Source organism: Phyllobates terribilis, unplaced genomic scaffold (assembly GCF_046119375.1).
Source record: "Phyllobates terribilis strain yellow unplaced genomic scaffold, ASM4611937v1 Scaffold_5__5_contigs__length_657084704, whole genome shotgun sequence".
Taxonomy (NCBI): domain Eukaryota; kingdom Metazoa; phylum Chordata; class Amphibia; order Anura; family Dendrobatidae; genus Phyllobates; species Phyllobates terribilis.
Genome location: NW_027362765.1, coordinates 326,852,668 through 326,872,589, shown reverse-complemented (window position 1 = coordinate 326,872,589; position 19,922 = coordinate 326,852,668). Strand labels below are relative to the sequence as shown.

Sequence of the window (19,922 nt, the reverse complement as noted above, 5' to 3'; positions counted from 1 at the left end):
CCTGCAGCGGCGGCTTCATAGCCGCATTCAACGGGTGGCGTAGTCGAACATTCTAACATCTACTGCTAAAGACTGCCGCTCAGTTTGACCCCCTGGGCACGGACCGGGTCACCGCCACGAGACTACTACCCCTATCAGATCCGGCTCCGGGTAGGCTCCCGCGTGCGCAGCGCTGCGCGACTCAGGCCCAGGGGCGCGTCACTTAAGCCCTCTAAGACTTTGCATTTTTAGGGTGTGAGCACACATACAGTGGCTTGCGAAAATATTCACCGCCTTGGCTTTTTACTTATTTTGTTACGTTACAACCTGTGTTTAAATATTGTTGAAATCTGATTTGTGTGTGATGCATCAGCACTAAATAGCCTAATTTGGTAAAGTGAGAAAAATATAGATTTATATTTATAAATTTATGGGAACAAAAAAATAAAAATTGGCATGTGCATATGTATTCACCCCTTTGGCAGTGAAGCCCTTAAAAGTTTCTGGTGCAAGCAATTACCTTCATAAATCACATGCTTAGAGAAAGGAAGTCCACCTGTGTGCAATCTAAGTGTCACATGGTCTGTCTGTATATACACACTTTTCTGAAAGGCCACAGAGGCTGCAACAACATTAAGAAAGAGGCACCACTAAGCAAACAACACCATGAAGACCAAGGAGAACTCGAAACAAGTCATGAACAATGTTGTTGAGAAGTACAAGTCAGGGTTGGACTATAAAACAATATCCCAATGTCTGAGGATCCCCTGGAGCACCATAAAATCTATCATCAAATGGAAAGAACATAGTACGACAACAAACCTGCAAAGAGAGGGCCGCCCACCAAAACTCTCAGCCCAGACAAGGAGGGCAATAATCAGAGACCAAAGGTAACCCTGAAGGTGTTGCAGAGTTCCAAAGCAAAGACTGGAATATTTGTCCATGTGACCACAATAAGCGGTAAACTCCATAGAGTTCGCCTAGATAGAAGAGTGGACAGAAAAAATCCTTTGCCTACATACAAAAAATATAAGACTCGTTGTGAGTTTGCCAAAAGACATGTGGGAGACTCCCAAATGTATGGAGGAAGGTACTGTGGTTAGATGAGACCAAATTTAACTTTTTGGCCACTAAGGTAAATGCTATGTCTAGCGCCAAACTAACACAGCTCATCACCTGAAGAGCTCCGTTTTTCAACAGCAGGAACAGGGTAAATGGTCCGAGTTGAAGGAAAAATGGATGGTGTGAAATACAGGGATATTCGGGAGTAAAACCTGTTCCAGTCTGTCAGTGATTTGAGATTGGGATGGAGGTTCATCTTCCAGCAAGACAATGACCCAAAGCATACTGCTAAAGCAACACTCGAGTGGTTTAAGAGGAAACGTGTAAATGTTTTGGAGTGGCCTAGTCAAAGTCCAGACTTTAATCCAATTCAGAATATGTGGTCAGACTTGAAGATTGAAGTTCAACAGAGGAAACCATCTAACTTGAAGGAGCTGGAGCAGTTTTGCCTTGATGAATGGGCCGAAATCTCAGTGGCAAGATGTGGAAAGCTCATAGAGACTTATCCAAAGCAAATTGCAGCTGTAATTGTTGCAAAAGGAGGCTCTAAAAAGTACTGACTTTAGCGTGGTGAACAGTTATGCACACTGAACTTCTCGGTTACTTTGTCCTATTTGTTGTTTGCCTCACAAAAAAAAGGAAAACCAAATGTTCAGAGTTGTAGGCGCGTTCTTTACATAAACTGATGCAAACCCTCAAAAAGAAAAATAGTGAAATTCCAGATTGTGATGTAGCAAAACACCAAAAAATGCCAAAGGGGGTGAATACTTTCGCAAGCCACTGTAAGAAGAAAATTGGGGAAAATCCATATTCGGCACAGCAACCAGGTAAAAAAATCAAAAAGTTTATTGAACAAGTTTAAAAACAGAAAAATTTTAAATCACCTCATGCATTCTGGCACAGTGAAGCACCTTTACTCATAGGATACAAACAGAAAATGCAGGCTTCTAGGAATACAGGAAATTACCCAACCACCAGAATGGTGAAAATCACATTGCAAAATGCAGCAGCTGTTCAAAAAACTAGGAAACACTTTGGTTGACTGAACAATAGGACATCAATATACACTGCTCAAAAAAAATAAAGGTAACAATTAACACATCCTAGATCTGAATGAATGAAATATTCTCATTGAAAACTTTGTTCTGTACAAAGTTGAATGTGCTGACAACAAAATCACACAAAAATCATCAATGGAAATCAAATTTATTAATCAATGGAGGCCTGGATTTGGAGTCACCCCCAAAATTAAAGTGGAAAAACACACTACAGGCTGATCCAACTTTGATGTAATGTCCTTAAAACAAGTCAAAATGAGGCTCAGTATTGTGTGTGGCCTCCACGTGCCTGTATGACCTCCCTACAATGCCTGGGCATGCTCCTGATGAGGTTGCGGATGGTCTCCTGTGGGATCTCCTCCCAGACCTGGACTAAAGCATCCGCCAACTCCTGCACAGTCTGTCGTGCAACGTGACAGTGGATGGAGTGAGACATGATGTCCCAGATGTGCTCAATCGGATTCAGGTCTGGGGAACGGGCGAGCCAGTCCATAGCTTCAATGCCTTCATCTTGCAGGAACTGCTGACACACTCCAGCCACATGAGGTCTGGTATTGTCCTGCATTAGGAGGAACTCAGGGCCAACCGCACCAGCATATGGTCTCACAAGTGGTCTGAGGATCTCATCTCGGTACCTAATGGCAGTCAGGCTACCTCTGATGAGCACATGGAGGGCTGTACGGCCCTCCAAACAAATGCCACCACACACCATTACTGACACACTGCCAAACCGGTCATGCTGAAGGATGTTGCAGGCAGCAGATCACTCTCCAATGGCGTTTCCAGACTCTGTCACATCTGTCACATGTGCTCAGTGTGAACCTGCTTTCATCTGTGAAGAGCACAGGGCGCCAGTGGCGACTTTGACAATCCTGGTGTTCTGTGGCAAATGCCAAGCGTCCTGCACGGTGTTGGGCTGTGAGTACAACCCCCATCTGTGGACGTTGGGCCCTCATACCACCCTCATGGAGTCAGTTTCTAACCAGACAAATGCATATTTGTGGCCTGCAGGAGGTCATTTTGCAGGGCTCTGGCAGTGCCCCTCCTGTTCCTCCTTGCACAAAGGCGGAGGTAGCAGTCCTGCTGCTGGCTTGTTGCCCTCCACGTCTTCTAGTGTACTCGCCTGTCTCCTGGTAGCGCCTCCAGCCTCTGGACACTACTCTGACTCTTGAATTAGGCTGTTGCTGTAACTGGGGAACAACTTGATTCATTAGAATTTCGAGATAATTATCTCCTGTGACTGTTCCATCAAAAAATATTGGTCCTAAAACACCAAAACTTGAAATATCACCCCAAACATTGACACCAGGCTCATTTAGTTGTTGCTCTAATGTTAAATGCATGATCTCATTATACCAGTAAATTCAATTATGTCTGTTAATATGGCCGGATAATTAGAAAGAAGCTTCATCACTCCACATAATGTTATCTAAAATTACTGGATTTTCTTCAATTTCGTTAAGCATAATCTCACTAAGTTGCAGCCGCCTGTCTGGATCATCCTCCAATAAACCATGAATTAGACGTGGACGATAAGCTTTCCACCCAATAGATTTCAGGATTCACATGATAGAAGCTTGTGAAATTCCCAATTCCAAAGAGGCTCTTCTGGTGGACTTTTTTGGACTCTGAACAAATGTTTCAGCAACAAGTTGTTTATTATCTTCTGTACAGACTGTTTTAGGTCGACCAGTTTTTGGAGCATTAAAGATTGAGCAAGCGGAATTGAATTTGTCACGAATGCGGTAAATGGTTTGTCTCTTTGGGGCTTGAGAACCAAATGTTTCAACCCAATTTGCTCTAACGGTTTCAGCATTTTGAGATCTACAATAATCTGTTAAAATCCATTTTCTTTGATCTGTATTTAAATTATTTGCCATTATGTGTTATCTGAATTATCTGAAAAGAAAACAGATTTGGGGGAGATCTATATGTGAAAACTAGATCTGTGAAACTGGCTCAGTTGCCCTTAGCAACCAATCAGATTCCACCTTTCATTTTCCAAAGAGTCTGTGAGGAATGAAAAGTGGAATCTGATTGGTTGCAAAGGGCAACTGAGCCAGTTTTACTTTACACCATGTTTGATAAATCTCCCCCTTCATAACCTTATTACACTTTCTGTCCACCTGCTTTTGGACAACCCTGTATATATATACAGTATATGTGTCCTTTATTATGTATATTGCCGCCCCTTATTACACAGTGTTCTCTCTTATTATGTACAGCACCGTCCCTTATATATCGGATTATATAGCGCCCTGTTCTTTATTACATACCATCCTCTCTTGTTAGATATATAATGCAAAGACGGCTGATGGAGCATGGGAAAGCTTCTTTTCTGATGGAGGAGCTGATGGACTTATCTTCTGGTCACCAGCGGCACCATCAGCAGTCATTTTATATCTAACAAGAGATTACTATATAATAAAAGAGGGTGCTGTGACTGACAAAAATAACAAGAATACGCTATATAATGGACAGCACTGTACATAACAGCAGAGGAAGCTATATAATAAGAGACGGCACCATATATAACTAGAGAAGATGGTGCGTAATAAGGGACGGTGTTATACAAAATAAAAGAGAAAACTATGTAACTAAGGAAGGCGCTACACATAATACATGAGTACACTATATACGAAGGAGATGTGCTATACATATTAAATGAGTACACTAAATACTTAGGGACTGTGCAATACATAATAACTGAGTACACTATATACTAAGGGACTGTACTATATATATAATAAGGCTACATTGTGCATCTGTGTACAGTGACGGTGTACTTCCCTGTTTTACAGATGCAATAAGCATGTCCTATTCTAATCCTCAAAATCGGATCAGAACAGAACATTCTCTGACCCTCACGGATCTCATTCTCAGATCCGTGATTTTCACAGACGTGTGAATGGACCTTTAAAAATCTACTAGTCCTTGTGCCGTCAGATAAAAAAATCTGGCAGCTCACAGAAATTTTACACAAATATGAGAATGCAGTCTAAGGTTATGTGCCCACGATGCAGAAATGCTGCAAATTTTTTCCGCATCGCCCTGGCAGGAAAAATGCATGCGGATTTTACATGCGTTTTTCCAGCCAGGTAGAAGCGTTTGTCAAGCGTTTTTGCATGCATTTCTGCATGGGGGTTGTCAAGCGCTTTTCCAAGTGATTTTAGCATCACTTGGAAACGTGCTTGACAACTTGGTCACACTATATAAATCCATGCAACCGGCATGGATTTATATAGTGTGACCCAGTTAATAGTTAAAAAAAGAATAAAAATGATAAAAAATAAACATTATACTTACTTTTGGATGGCCCCCGGTCTTTTCTCCGGTGCATCCGGTCTCTTGTACGGCTCGCGGTGGTCTAAAAGGACCTGCAGTGACGTCATTTATTCATGTGACAGGTCACGCGACCACCGACGTCAGCGGTCACGTGACCTGTCACATGACTAAATGACGTCACCGCAGGTCCTTTTAGACCATCGCGAGCCGTACAAGAAACCGGGGGCCATCAGAAGGTAAGTATAATGTATTTTTTTATTTTAAATTCTTTTTTTTTTACAGGTACTATGGTACCCAGCTCTGGAAGAGAGTCTCTTCTTCTCCAGACCCGGGCACCATCCGCACATTGAATCGCTTAATATCCTCATGTGCACATGTAGTCATGCGGATATTAAGTGATTGAATGCAAGTCAATGGCGGCAATTACGCTGCGTGTCTGCAAAATTAATGGACATGCTGCGTATTTTTCCGCAATGATAATCCGCAGCGGAAATTTCCACAGGATGTGCACAGCACATGTGGATTATCATTGGGGACCATGGGGCATGTATTACCAAGTGTTTTTTAAGTGTTTTCGCTGCGGAAATTCCGCGGCAAAAACACTTGAAAACGAATAGTGGGCACGTAGCCTAAGGGATTTTACAGATAATATTATCACTCCAAGTCACACAGTGCAGATACAGAATAATATTTACATCCAGGCACTTACCGCTGATGTCTCATCTAATTAGAGTTGGTTTCTGCTGCTTTTTCTCCATGTGATCAGACCTTCATTTCCACATCTCCCAGTCACGATTCGTCTTGTCACAATGATCACCGCGGCCCTGAAAATAACAAGGTCACATATATTGTATACATACATGTGTCTTCCCCGCACTGCGCCCCGGAATACAGATATGTACCCCACCATTAATATACTATTAGCCATGTACCAATCAAAATATAAAGTGATAAGCAGCACTGTGCCCCCCATTAACTATAATCTCCGCTGCCCAATAATATTAATTATTCCATCTCTGTGATGCTCACCAATTAACTGTAAGGCTCTGTCCACACGGGTCAAGCAAAGTGAACGAGATCTCTGAAGTCTCATGCCCAAGTTGTTTATTTTTTTCTTGCAGATTTGCAGCAATTCAAATCTGCATTATGTCAATTCTTGCAGTGTATTTCGCCCATACAAATGAGTGGGGGGAAATACGCAACAAAAGCATGTAAAAAAGGTGGAAAAAATGTATTTTACGTTCTTCCTGCCAAAACATTAGGATATGCAGCAGAATTTTCTCCTGCAAATCCTGAATGTGTGAACATAGACTTAGTCCCTGTACTGTGTCCCCCCCATTCATCCATCATTGCTCTCCTCCACCACCCTCATCATTGCTCTCGCCCACCACACCCATCATTGCTCTCTCCATCCACATCATTGCTCTCCCCCATCACACCCATCATTGCTCTCCCCATCCTCATCATTGCTCTCCCCACCACCCCATCATTGCTCTCCCCCACCACCTCCATTATTGCTCTACTCCACCACCCCCATCATTGCTCTCCCCCACCAACCCTATCATTGCTCTCCCCATCCTCATCATTGCTTTCCCCCATCACCCTCATCATTGCTTTCCCCCACGACCCCCATCATTGCTCATCCTCACCACCCCCATCATTGCTCTCTCCCACCAACCCCATCATTTAACTCCCCATCCTCATCATTGCTCTCTCCCACCACCCCATCATTGTTCATCCTCACCACCCCATCTTTGCTCTCTCCCACCAACCCCATCATTTAACTCCCCATCCTCATCATTGCTCTCTCCCACCACCCCATCATTGTTCATCCTCACCACCCCATCTTTGCTCTCTCCCACCAACCCCATCATTTAACTCCCCATCATCATTGCTCTCTCCCACCACTCCCATCATTGTTCATCCTCACCACCCCATCATTGCTCTCCCTCCCCACTCTCACCATTGCTCTCCTCCACAACCATCATCTTTGCTCTCCTCCACAACCCTCATCATTGCTCTTCCCATCCTAATTACTGCTCTCCCCCACCACCTTCATCATTGCACTCCTCCACCACCCTCATCATTGCTCTCCCCCACCACATCCACCATTGCTCTCCCCATCCACATCATTGCTCTCCCTCTCCACCCCTATCATCATTGCTCTCCCCATCCTCATCATGCTCTCCCCACCATGCCCATAATTGCTCTCCCCATCCTCATCATTTCTCTCCCTCACCACCCCAATCATTGCTCTTCCCCAACACACCCATTATTACTCTCCCCATCCTCATCATTGCTTTCCCCCATCACCCTCATTATTGATCTCCACCATAACCCCCATCATTGCTCATCCTCACCACTCTCATCATTGCTCTCTCCCACCACCCCAATCATTGCTCTCCCCCACCACGCTCTTCATTGCTATCCCCACCACCCCATCATTGCTCATCCTCACCACCCCATCATTGTTCTCCCCTTCCATATCATTGCTCTCTCCCACTACCCCATCATTGTTCATCCTCACCACCCCATCATTGCTCTCCTCCACCAATCCCATCATTGCTCTCCCCATCCTCATCATTGCTCATCCTCACCACCCCCATGATTGCTCATCCTCACCACCCCAATCATTGCTCTCCCCATCTTTATCATTGCTCTCTCCCACCACCCCATAATTGTTCATCCTCACCACACCCATCATTGCTCTCCCCATCCTAATCATTGCTCTCCCCCACCAACCCCATCATTGCTCTCCCCATCCTTATCATTGCTCTCCTCCACCACCCCCACCATTGCTCATCCTCACCACCCCCATCATTGCTCATCCTCATGACCCCCATCATTGCTCATGCTCCCCACCCCATCATTGCTCTCCTCCACCACCACCCTCATCATTGCTCTCCTCCACCATCCCATAATTGCTCTCCCCCACCACCTCCATCATTTCTCTCCTCCACCACCTCCATCATTGCTCATCCTCACCACCCCATCATTGCTCTCTCCCACCACCCCCATCATTGCTCTCCCCCACCACCCTCATCATTTCTCTCCCTCACCACCCCAATCTTTGCTCTTCCCCACCACACCCATCATTACTCTCCCCATCCTCATCATTGCTTTCCACCATCACCCTCATTATTGATCTCCCCCATAACCCCCATCACTGCTCATCCTCACCACCTCCATCATTGCCCTCCTCCACCACCCCTATCATTGGTCTCCCCCACCACACCCATCATTGCTCTCCCCATCCTTATCTTTGCTCTCCCTCACCACCCCATCATTGCTCATCCTCACCACCCCATCATTGCTCTCTCCCACCACCCCCATCATTGCTCTCCCCCACCACCCTCATCATTTCTCTCCCTCACCACCCCAATCATTGCTCTTCCCCATCACACCCATCATTACTCTCCCCATCCTCATCATTGCTTTCCCCCATCACCCTCATTATTGATCTCCCCCATAACCCTCATCATTGCTCATCCTCACCACTCTCATCATTGCTCTCTCCCACCACCCCAATCATTGATCTCCCCCACCAACCTCATCATTGCTATCCCCCACCACCCCATCATTGCTCATCCTCACCACCCCCATCATTGCTCTCCCCATCCTCATCATTGCTGTCATCCACCACCCATATCATTGCTCATCCTCACCACCCCATCATTGCTCATCCTCACCACCCCCATCATTGCTCTCCCCATCCTTATCATTGCTCTCTCCCACCACCCCCATAATTGTTCATCCTCACCACACCCATCATTGCTCTCCCCATCCTCATCATTGCTCTCCCCCACCAACTCCATCATTTCTCTCTCCATCCTCATTATTGCTCTCCACCACCCCCACCATTGCTCATCCTCACCACCCCCATCATTGCTCATCCTCATGACCCCCATCATTGCTCATCCTCACCACCCCATCAATGCTCTCCTCCACCACCACCCTCATCATTGATCTCCTCCACCATCCCATCATTGCTCTCCCCCACCACCTCCATCATTGCTCTCCTCCACCACCTCCATCATTGCTCTCCTCCACCAGCCCAATCATTGCTCTCCCCATTTTCATCATTGCTCTCCACCACCACCCTCATCATTGCTCTCCTCCACCAGCCCAATCAGTGCTCTCCCCCCACCACCTCCATCATTGCTCTCCTCCACCACCCCTATCATTGTTCTCCCCCACCACACCCATCATTGCTCTCCCCATTCTTATCTTTGCTCTCCCCCACCACCCCCATCATTGCTCATCCTCACCACCCCCATCATTGCTCTCCCCCACCCCCCCATCATTGCTCATCCTCGCCACCCCATCATTGCTCTCTCCCACCACCCCCATCATTGCTCTCACACACAACCCCCATCATTGCTCTCACACACCACCCCCATCATTGCTCATCCTCACCACCCCCATTATTGCTCCTCCTCACCACCCCCATTGAGGCTCATCCTCACCACCCCATCATTTCTCCTCCTCACCATGTGACGCCTCAAAGCCTTCTGTAAGCCCCTTTACCCTCGGAGATGGAGGACTCAGAGTCGGGTCCTGTGATGGAGAGATGGGGTGCAGCCGTGGCCCGGACCCGCTCCGTGCCCAGGGCCGTCACATTAAAAAGGATGGTGTGGGCTTATCCGGGTTGAGTGGCTGATTACGACTACGCCACCTGTGGCACCTGGTGAAGGCCACCAGCGCTGCTGCAGTCCGCCGAGGCATTGTGTTATGGCAGCCGAAGTTGTTACTACTTCCCACAGGCGGAGCAGGGCCTCAGGGCAGCGAGACAGGATGGAGGGGGGTAGTAGTCCAGGTGGTCTGGTACTGCGTGTTGCGGTGTAGCGCAGAATAAAGAGTCCGGAGGCCATAGGGGTGAACTTCCAAGGCTTTACTCACATAAGAGATGGCAGTAGGAAGGCGACTCCCTGCTCCTTGTGGAGTTCTGCGGTCACCAGAGACGAAGGGGGTCCGACAACCTCCGAGTAAGTCCAGTGTTCAATCAGGACCCCGCACCTGAGTGTTCCTAAACTACAGACCGGGTTCTCTCTCTCCTGTCTGTGTGTGGATAGGCCGGGTCTCCCTCTGAACTCCTCTCAGAAAAAGGGCACGGGTGGCAGCTCCGCTCCTTCCGATACCAGATGGGATCCTCAGGGCCTACCGGGCTTCCCCGACCAGGACATGGAGCAGCAAGGTAGGGTGTCGGGGGCCAGTACCCCTCTTGCAGCCGGACTCCCTCTGAGTATATCAGGTGGTGAGGACAGGTGGCGTATACCGCTACGTCTGCATCCTCCTTGGGATCCATTTGCTGTGGAGCTACACTCTTGAGCTCCGGGCCTTCTTGATCATGGTCCTTGACCGGGTTGAGATATTCATTGTCTGCAACCTGCCCCTCGACCCAAGGCTGAGGTACGAGGGCCGTGTCTCCGTCCTCTGCAGGCCCAGACAGTATCCACGCTCAGGGAGGGAGATCACAATAAATGACAGTCAGACAGGCTTTTTATTAAATATGAAATTTAAAGTGTCACTAAAATGTGAATCCTCCACCCTCACGCACTAAATGGTTCCCCTAGCTCTTGGTTCCCCAGTCTCCCTGTAACCAGGAGGGCAGCACCTATTGCATTCTAGCCCCCTCTGGTAGGAGAAGTGTGGTGTTGGATGTAAAGGAAGGGTCCTGACCATCGCACTGTTCTTACCTCAGAGGAGGGACACTACACTCCATTAGAGAAGTGCAGCATCCCTGTGGCGGTTGAACCCTCAGGGGCGCCACAACCACCCCCGTCATTGCTCCTCCTCACCACCCCCATCATTGCTCTCCCCAGTGTATTGGATATAAAAAAAAACTCTTGCCTCTTTGCATGTTCCCCCCTCAGCATCACCTTTGCCTGCAACTTCCTCCCTGACACAGGCCTGCGCTACTTAATGATGTCATCAAGCCAGGTGGCTGTATGAGGGAGAAAGCACCAGGCAGAAAGCAGAGGACGGATCCCTCATCTCCACTGCCATTTTCCTCCCGCGAGCAGCGGAGCTGGAGGGATCGCTCTCTGCCTGCCCACACGATGAGGGCAATCTGGCCATGGGCCCTCCGGAGGCTGGGGGTCCGAGAAGCTGGCCAGATTGCCCTCAGTATTAGTTGTGCTGCAAGGGCCCCCCTGCACCTCCAAGCCCTGGTGCAGCTGCACCGGCTGCACTGGCGGTATATCCGCCCCTGCTCTGTACACTACTTTCACACATTTTTCTACTTGCATTTTGGACTAACTACCTTTTGAAATGGTTCATTCACAACTTTCTCACCAACTCATAAACATGTTTTTCATTACTTTTTTTATTTCTTTACCCACCTTTAAATGGGCAGCCCATGTGTAATTTGGCACTAGGGGCAGCACGGTGGCTCAGTGGTTAACCTTGCAGCGCTGGGGTCCTGGGTTCAAATCCCACCAAGGATAACATCTGCAAGGAGCTTGTATGATCTCCCAGTGTTTGCATGGGTTTTCGGTTTCCTCCCACACTCCAGAAATGTAGATTATGAGCCCCAATGGGGACAGTGCCAATAATGTCTGTAATGCACTATTGAATTAATGGTGCTATATAAGAGAGTAAAATAAATAAATGTCAGACTTTAAAAAACCCTCTGTACTTGTAAACCCTTCCGGACAGTTTTATTACTTGAAAAAGATGCCAGTATGGCAATGAAATTTTGGAGTTCTCACACCATTTTCACCCAAACAAAGTGGACCAACTGGAGTGTGAAGTGTACATGGTGTCTGCAGGGGCTTGAGTAGGATTTGAGGAAAGAGACACACAGAGGTGCATGGCACCCTTCTGATGCTCCTGACTCATGAAGAGGTATATTCTTCTTCGTGAATCAGGAGTGTCTGACTCCAACCCATTTCCTCATCAAGATTGACAAAGGCTCGTGCCGAAACGTACGTCGGGGTGATGTGCACAAGTTGGAGTCCCTGTAGTGGTTGGACTTTGCCCCAGGTATTTTATATTAGATTGATATGTGCAGGTTTGTTTATTCTGATACAACATGTACCATTTCATCTAGGTCAACATGGCTACGAGAGACCTGTAACCATGGTATCCACTAGATATATCTTTCTGACTTTGTGTATACTTGTCCCCTGTATCTCCCCATTTGTCTGTATGAATTTTATTAATAAAGTTTTTTATTTTGTTCATTACCGATGGACTCTGTTGATTATCTGTTCAGGCTCTCCAGCCGTCCCCTTTGCATTATATAGGATGATCTGTCCTTATTGATAGTCCTTTAGCTTGCAGTTAGCAGTAACATGGATAATGCCAATGTGTACTTTTGTACTTTGTATACACTCCTCTGTTCTGTAAGCTACTCTCATGACTCATGAAGAGGTGTATGCTTCTTCTGGAATCAGGAGCGTCTGACTCCAACCAACTTCCTCATTAAGATTGGCGTTAACAATGTCGGTCTTGATGCATCTGGCCCCATATGTGCTCAAGAACTCTTGTTCCAATGTAATTTAGTGAGACTGAGCTGAAATTCTGGTGCAGCCACACGTCCAGATGTATATATGTAAATCGTGAAGGGCTCCCAGCTACTTGGGTCAGTCTCCAAATGATCAAACTGAAATCCATCCTAAGGATATGTCAAAAATATTTTACTTCCAGGAAAATCCCTTAATATTAAGAGAACCATTATGTGATCATAGGGTACAGTTTGTCTACTTTACAAAGCAAAATATTGTAATAGTAATTAATGAATTGTAAAATACTAAAGTAATACTAATACTAAATAATACCATTGTTATCTTTTTTATAGATTGTGTTGATTGTGACATCCATTGTGCAATTTTTTCTGGGGATTGGAACACTTTTTACTGCAGTCCATTTTATCTTATTTAGTGGTGTCCCTTTCTGGGGACCAGTATGTGTAAGTATTTTATCCAGCAATATTATACTTTGTATCAGAATGACTGAAACCAATTTCTAATTTTTTTTTCGCTTTGCATTTTTTAGTACTTGGTTGCGGGATCACTCACGATTTCAGTTAAGAGGTCACCATCTATTTGCTTGGTGAGTGTTGCATAAAACTTAATTCTAGATTGCAATTGATAGACGTGAAGATTATATCGAGTCACGATCATGAATCCTAAATCCCGTGATCAGTATTTGTCGTGTGATTCACGTTGAAGGTTTTTTGCAGCATTTCTGCACCAGTTAGGTAACTTTGAGTGTGTTTTATAAATTATCATTGTTTTTTTCTGCTGTGCTTTTTGTCTCCTTTTGCTTTGTCATGTTTTAGGTAAAACTGCTTTATTTTGACACTTCCTGTAATACTTACTGTACCTTTTAATAAAACTTTGTTGATAAAGTCATGTGTGGAGTAGATGTAATTTTAGCGTGTTTCCGTTGCGGAAATGTACTAAAAATGAATATGCAATTTTACCTGCGAATATTCCTCATCCCATTTTATTGGTAAAATCCAGAAATAAAATGCATTTTTCCCTCAAGTGAAATTAACATGTGGACTTCAAAAACTCACCGCAAGTCAGTTTACACTGTATAAAAAAAAAGAAGCACAGTGGGCATGAGATTTCTATAAATCCCATCCACGTTGCTGGAATTGTAAAATGCGGTGGTTTTTTTGCAGTCAAAATACGCAGTGTCAAAAACTCATTGTGCAAATTTAAACTCGATCTTCATGCAATTCCTTGCCAGAAGTAATTGTCTAAAAGTTGCTTGATTTCTTTTAATTGCAGGTGAAAGGGTCTCTTGCTCTTAACATCCTTGGAGCAGTCATCAGCTGCATTGGAATGATCATGGCATGCTTGGATATTGTATCAATCACATCAATTAAATGTTCTTTACATATTAGTTATCATTACTTGTGTCCAAAGCCCGAAGTGAGTTTTGCCCAAATTTGATGTGGAATTGTTTAATTAAAGGTAACTCGTCTTAGCAGATAGGGGGCTTACCTGCAGGTTATAAGCGTTCTAAAGCCGTGTGGCCGCTGCATTGAAAGCCTGGCTACCGGGAGGAAATGAACTTTATGCCTCCCAGCAATCTCGGGCTTTCCAGCTCGTCACTTCTCTTTAGAGCCGGCAAAATTGTGCACTGAGAAGAATATTGCATAGTGACAATGGAAGTCCTTCGGAGCATACATCGGAATTGACAACTGACACATGCTCATTAGAGCAGCAACTAGCCCAGCCCCTGAAATGTATGTCACTGATGATGCCATTGGCAGACACAAACAGAAAAGGGCCCCTGTGCAAGAACAGTATATGCCCTTTACAGTCCAATAGCTCATCCTAATGCACAATTCTACCTGTTTTGGAAGTGGAAATGGGCCCCCTGACCTCTTAGGCCACTGTGCGGCACCACAGGTTACATCAATGATATGTCCGCCCCTGGATGACACTTTGTTTCAGGGTGGGCACTGAATGCAGCCTCTGCCTCCTGATGACAACTTGTTTGAGTATCCCAGCATGCAATGGGAATTTTCAAACAGAACATCATCAAAGTGGGAACCAAAACCAGGAGTAGGTGATAAATATAGAATTGGTGACTTGTTTCTATTCTACCTTTTCTCTGATTGTTCCACTCCTGGTTTTGGCTTCCACTCCTGAGAAAAAATACTTACCAAATACTGATAGTCTGGCCGCGGCCTAACACTAAAAGTGGAGAATTAAGAGCAAAGTAACCAGACACAGCAAGGAGCAGGGTGCTGTCGAATCATAGGAGAGCCAGCACACCTGTTAGTACAAGTGCAAAAAGAGCTAGTCAATTGTACACAAAATTAGAGTGTAGAGAGGGAGGAAAGTACCCGAGTCTTCAGGGAGAGAACATAACACACTAAGCCGCAAATGTTATTGTCAGGTGGGGAGTCTGGCATTACTGGTATTTGTTGTGTTCACTCTTGGGGTATTGGAGATATTTCACAAATAGACATATTGCACAGTAAAACAGAAATCTAACAGACTGATAATATCTTACTAAATGTTGATAAAGATATTACATGATATCCCTTGTTCATTCAGGAACAGATGCCCCATGTAGCGGCACTCCAGTGGTAATATTGTAATTACTGATTTTTTTTTAATAATGAGATAAAGCTAGAGTCATAGCAAGTTCAGCATACAGCTGCGATAAGACTATTCTGTGTTTTTTTTTTTTTTTGACAGATTGGAGACATTGTTGTCTTCTCCATCATTCTCATCACAGACGTTCTATTGTTTTGCGTGTCTATAGCTATTGCCGTCTTTGGGTGCCGTTCTTTGTGTGATATGTCAACCGTTCCTCAAGTAAGAGCATTCCAAACTTCCAGTTTACTGTAAATGATGTACTTGTACTAATATCAATGTACAGTATGTTCATGTGTCTAAGAGTGCTGCTTGTGGCTCAAATGTATTGGTTAAAGAGAATCTGCCACCAGGTTTATGCTGCTAAATCTTAAATCAACAAAGAGTAGTTGCAGTAATCCTGATTCCAGCTCTGGGTCATTTTCTTTTGTTGGCGCACTATTAAAATCACTGTTTATTAGCTTCGGTGGAAGCGAGGAATGTAGTCCTTCTGATGTGATAGAGTCCCCGATATTCATGAACTGCTAACATACTGCCATCACACTGCTGAATGCAATTTTTTCCCTATTCTGCATCACTCATGGGATAAAAGATTACCCCATAGCTCATGAATATCAAGCACTATGCAGCATGTGCGTTACACTGAGAGGAGTCCAGATTTAGCTAACAGTGCATCTATAGCACCAACAAAAGTAAATGACTCAGGGCTGGAATCTTGGTCACTGTCAACACCCTATGCTACCCTCAGAAAAGGCAACATAAACTTGGTGACAGATTACATTAAGCTGATTTTAAAGAGCTTTGGTTATTTGGCTGTCATCTATTACTACACTATAAGTAGGCATGTCACTAACAAAGCAGTGACCTGTCAATCTAAGACTGGAGGCAGGCTGATGGGCTCGCGAAACCCAGACTGACTGGAAAAGACTAAGTGTAGCATTCATTCCAACTGCTAAGAAGTGTTGCGATGTCAATACAGGTCCAGACAAAGAAGCCGTACAGTAAAATAATTGCTAAAGTAGCAGGAGTTCTTCACTAGTAAAGGAGCCACTTCATTTTAATGATTGGTGGAGGTTCAAAAAATCAGATCTATAATATTTGATTGTTCAAATTGAAACACTTTTGCATTGGAAATTATTTAATTCTCACTGTGAATCAAATTAAAGAGATTATAAATGAATTGACTTTCTAAGTTAAATTTTAACTAAAGTCATGTTCTTGTTTTTTCTTGTATTGCTTCTATAGATATATTTGGTCCAGAAAGGTGCGGTGGTGCCAGCTCCTACTTCAGCTTTTCCAGCTGCTACTGTAGTCTTCACGCAATCTTCACCATCTTGTGCAGCTTCTTTAGAATAAAAGAACATTTGCCATTACATCTTGTAATAAAGAAAAAATATATTGTTCTATTGTTTTTCTATTTGTGTATTAACAGCAACAAAACTATATAATCTTCCTTGTTTTTGGATGGTCCTTCACTATAGCTCACTATGAAAATTTTGGTTTCAGAGTGCCAATTTTGGTTTTTCACTTGATATCCATGTGCCAAAGCCAAATAATTAGGTGTAATACCTCATGTCTACAACCATAATATAGTTGCAAACAAGTTCAGAAGATTATGGAGCCATCATAGAGAAATACTGTTGTCCTGTTTAGGTATTACATCTATAAGTACATTATTTCTTGACCTCACATTGGATATCTCTTTTTTTGGCTGCTTCAATGTTAGACCAATCGGTATTAACTACTAGAGATGAGCGAACCTCTCAAGGTTCCATTAGTTTCAGATCGGCAAACTTCCTGATGTTCTCCGATCAATTTGTCGTACAGTTCGCTGAACATATCCGAATCCCATTGCATTCAATGGCAGGCAAAACCAAACACATCACCATCAAAGGGGCCCAAAAGCAGCCAAGCGCATAATATACAGCCACACTCGCAGGAGTTTGTTTGGCAGTGTTAGTTTTTTATTTCACAAGATTGTTTCTATTGCTGTGGTGAATTATCAATGATAAGTAGAATGAATTTCACAAGCGATTTTATTAGCATTTAGACCCAAGCTTGGGTCTTATTCAAATTCGCTAAAATTTAAAACAAATATAGTAAATGTGCTATACAGATATACAGGTGATACAAAAAAATGTAACATATTAACAGCGGTATACAATAGGACAAAATAAAATGAAATTCCCAGGTTCTTTTCTAAGAGGGAATTACTGAAACATAATACCAAGGTGAGTCCTTAAAGCGACAGTGTTGTATCAAATATAATGGGTGATTAGATGTCTATGAAAAACGTAAAATTCCTTATCATGGGGAAACGGGTAATGGAGAGAACAGAGCCAAAAGAATAATGGAAAAAAAAGGAGCCAAATATATGCATATAGAAAACTAGATGGTGGCCCGATTCTAACGCATCGAGTATTCTAGCATATGTCTCCCGACCCTCCTTTATAATGCCCCATGCAGGAAGTCACATCCCCCGTATATAATACCCCATGCAGGATGTCACATCCCCCGCATATAATGCCCCATGCATGAAGTCACATCCCCCGTATATAATACCCCATGCAGGAAGTCACATCCCCCGCATATAATGCCCCATGCAGGAAGTCACATCCCCCGTATATAATACCCCATGCAGGATGTCACATCCCCCGCATATAATGCCCCATGCACGAAGTCACATCCCCCGTATATAATACCCCATGCAGGAAGTCACATCCCCCGCATATAATGCCCCATGCACGAAGTCACATCCCCCGTATATAATACCCCATGCAGGAAGTCACATCCCCCGCATATAATGCCCCATGCAGGAAGTCACATCCCCCGTATATAATACCCCATGCAGGAAGTCACATCCCCCGCATATAATACCCCATGCAGGAAGTCACATCCCCCGCATATAATGCCCCATGCAGGAAGTCACATCCCCCGCATATAATGCCCCATGCAGGAAGTCACATCCCCCGTATATAATACCCCATGCAGGAAGTCACATCCCCCGTATATAATACCCCATGCAGGAAGTCACATCCCCCGCATATAATGCCCCATGCAGGAAGTCACATCCCCCGTATATAATACCCCATGCAGGAAGTCACATCCCCCGTATATAATACCCCATGCAGTAAGTCACATCCCCCGCATATAATGCCCCATGCAGGAAGTCACATCCCCCGTATATAATACCCCATGCAGGAAGTCACATCCCCCGTATATAATGCCCCATGCAGGATGTCACCTCTCCCCCATATAATGCCCCATGTAGGATGTGACCTCTCCCCCATATAATGCCCCATGCAGGATGTGACCTCTCCCCCCATATAATGCCCCATGCAGGATGTCACCTCTCCCCCATATAATGCCCCATGTAGGATGTCACCTCTCCCCCCCATATAATGCCCCATGTAGGATGTCACCTCTCCCCCCCATATAATGCCCCATGCAGGAAGTCATATCCCCTGTATATCCATCCCCCCATAGTGCCCCATGCAGGTCCCCTATGGCCCCATACAAAAAAAAAAAATCCAATACTCACCTCCCTTCTCAGCTGCTTCTCTGGACTCCAACGAAGCCGGCATGTTGACGCTGTGCGCTGTGACTGGTCAGGAGAGAGAGCGGTGTAAAGACGTCACCGCGCCCTCTGACCTGAGATGTCACAGAGCATCAGCGGAAGACACAGGAGCTGCTGCGGAGGCACGGGGAGGGGTAAGTATGACGCCGATGCCGGGGTCCTGATCGAGCGGGGGGGGAGGGACGGGAGGAGAGGGGAGGGACGGGAGGAGAGGATAGGGGAGGGGAGAGGAGGGGTAAGTATGACGCCGGGTGCCGGGGTGCTGATCGAGCGGGGGGAGGGACGGGAGGAGAGGGGAGGGGAGAGGAGAGGAGAGGAGTAAGTATGACGCCGGGTGCCGGGGTCCTGATCGAGCGGGGGGAGGCACGGGAGGAGAGGGGAGGGGAGAGGAGAGGAGAGGAGGGGAGAGGAGGGGAGGGGGGTCACACTTGTCCTCGAGAGATAAGCGACCGTAGCCGCTGATCTCCCCACGATAGCCGCATGTAGGTCAGCGGCGCCTGCGGTCGGGGGACTTATGCTGCGAGTAGCCAGCTGCATCTCCCGGCTGCATCGCCGCTGACCTCCGTGCCGCACATGAGCTGCTAACGGCCGCCATGTTTTTCAGAAATGCCGCATCGCTGATTGGCCGCGGCCGGACCAATCAGCGACCCGGGATTTCCAGGACAGACAGACAGACAGAAAGACAAACAGACAGACAGACTGGATAAGACAATTATATAGTAGATGTGTCCAAGAGCAGCCAAAACAGCTCAAATTAGGCCAGACACCAGGAAAAGTGGCATCATTTGACCCACAGTACAAATTTTATAATGGTACAGCAGCAGTCAGCCATGGGCCATACATGAGGTATCAGGCACTGAGCCAGCATTTACAGCTTTGAATTTAACCTCAAATTAA

General features: G+C 45.5%; 1 protein-coding gene across 2 annotated transcripts in view; it reads left to right on the top strand.

The window, feature by feature from the left end:
- The window catches only part of LOC141271152 (membrane-spanning 4-domains subfamily A member 18-like), an 81,913-nt gene extending 65,012 nt beyond the window's left edge, over positions 1 to 16,901 (top strand). For both annotated transcript variants that reach the window (XM_073681258.1, XM_073681257.1), the window contains exons 3-7: positions 13,186 to 13,296; positions 13,383 to 13,439; positions 14,126 to 14,269; positions 15,551 to 15,670; positions 16,694 to 16,901. In XM_073681258.1, the coding sequence (XP_073537359.1) occupies positions 13,186 to 13,296; positions 13,383 to 13,439; positions 14,126 to 14,269; positions 15,551 to 15,670; positions 16,694 to 16,804 (543 nt within the window). In that variant the 3' untranslated portion in view covers positions 16,805 to 16,901. The remainder of the gene's footprint in view (positions 1 to 13,185; positions 13,297 to 13,382; positions 13,440 to 14,125; positions 14,270 to 15,550; positions 15,671 to 16,693) is intronic.
- The last annotated feature ends 3,021 nt before the right edge of the window (positions 16,902 to 19,922 follow it).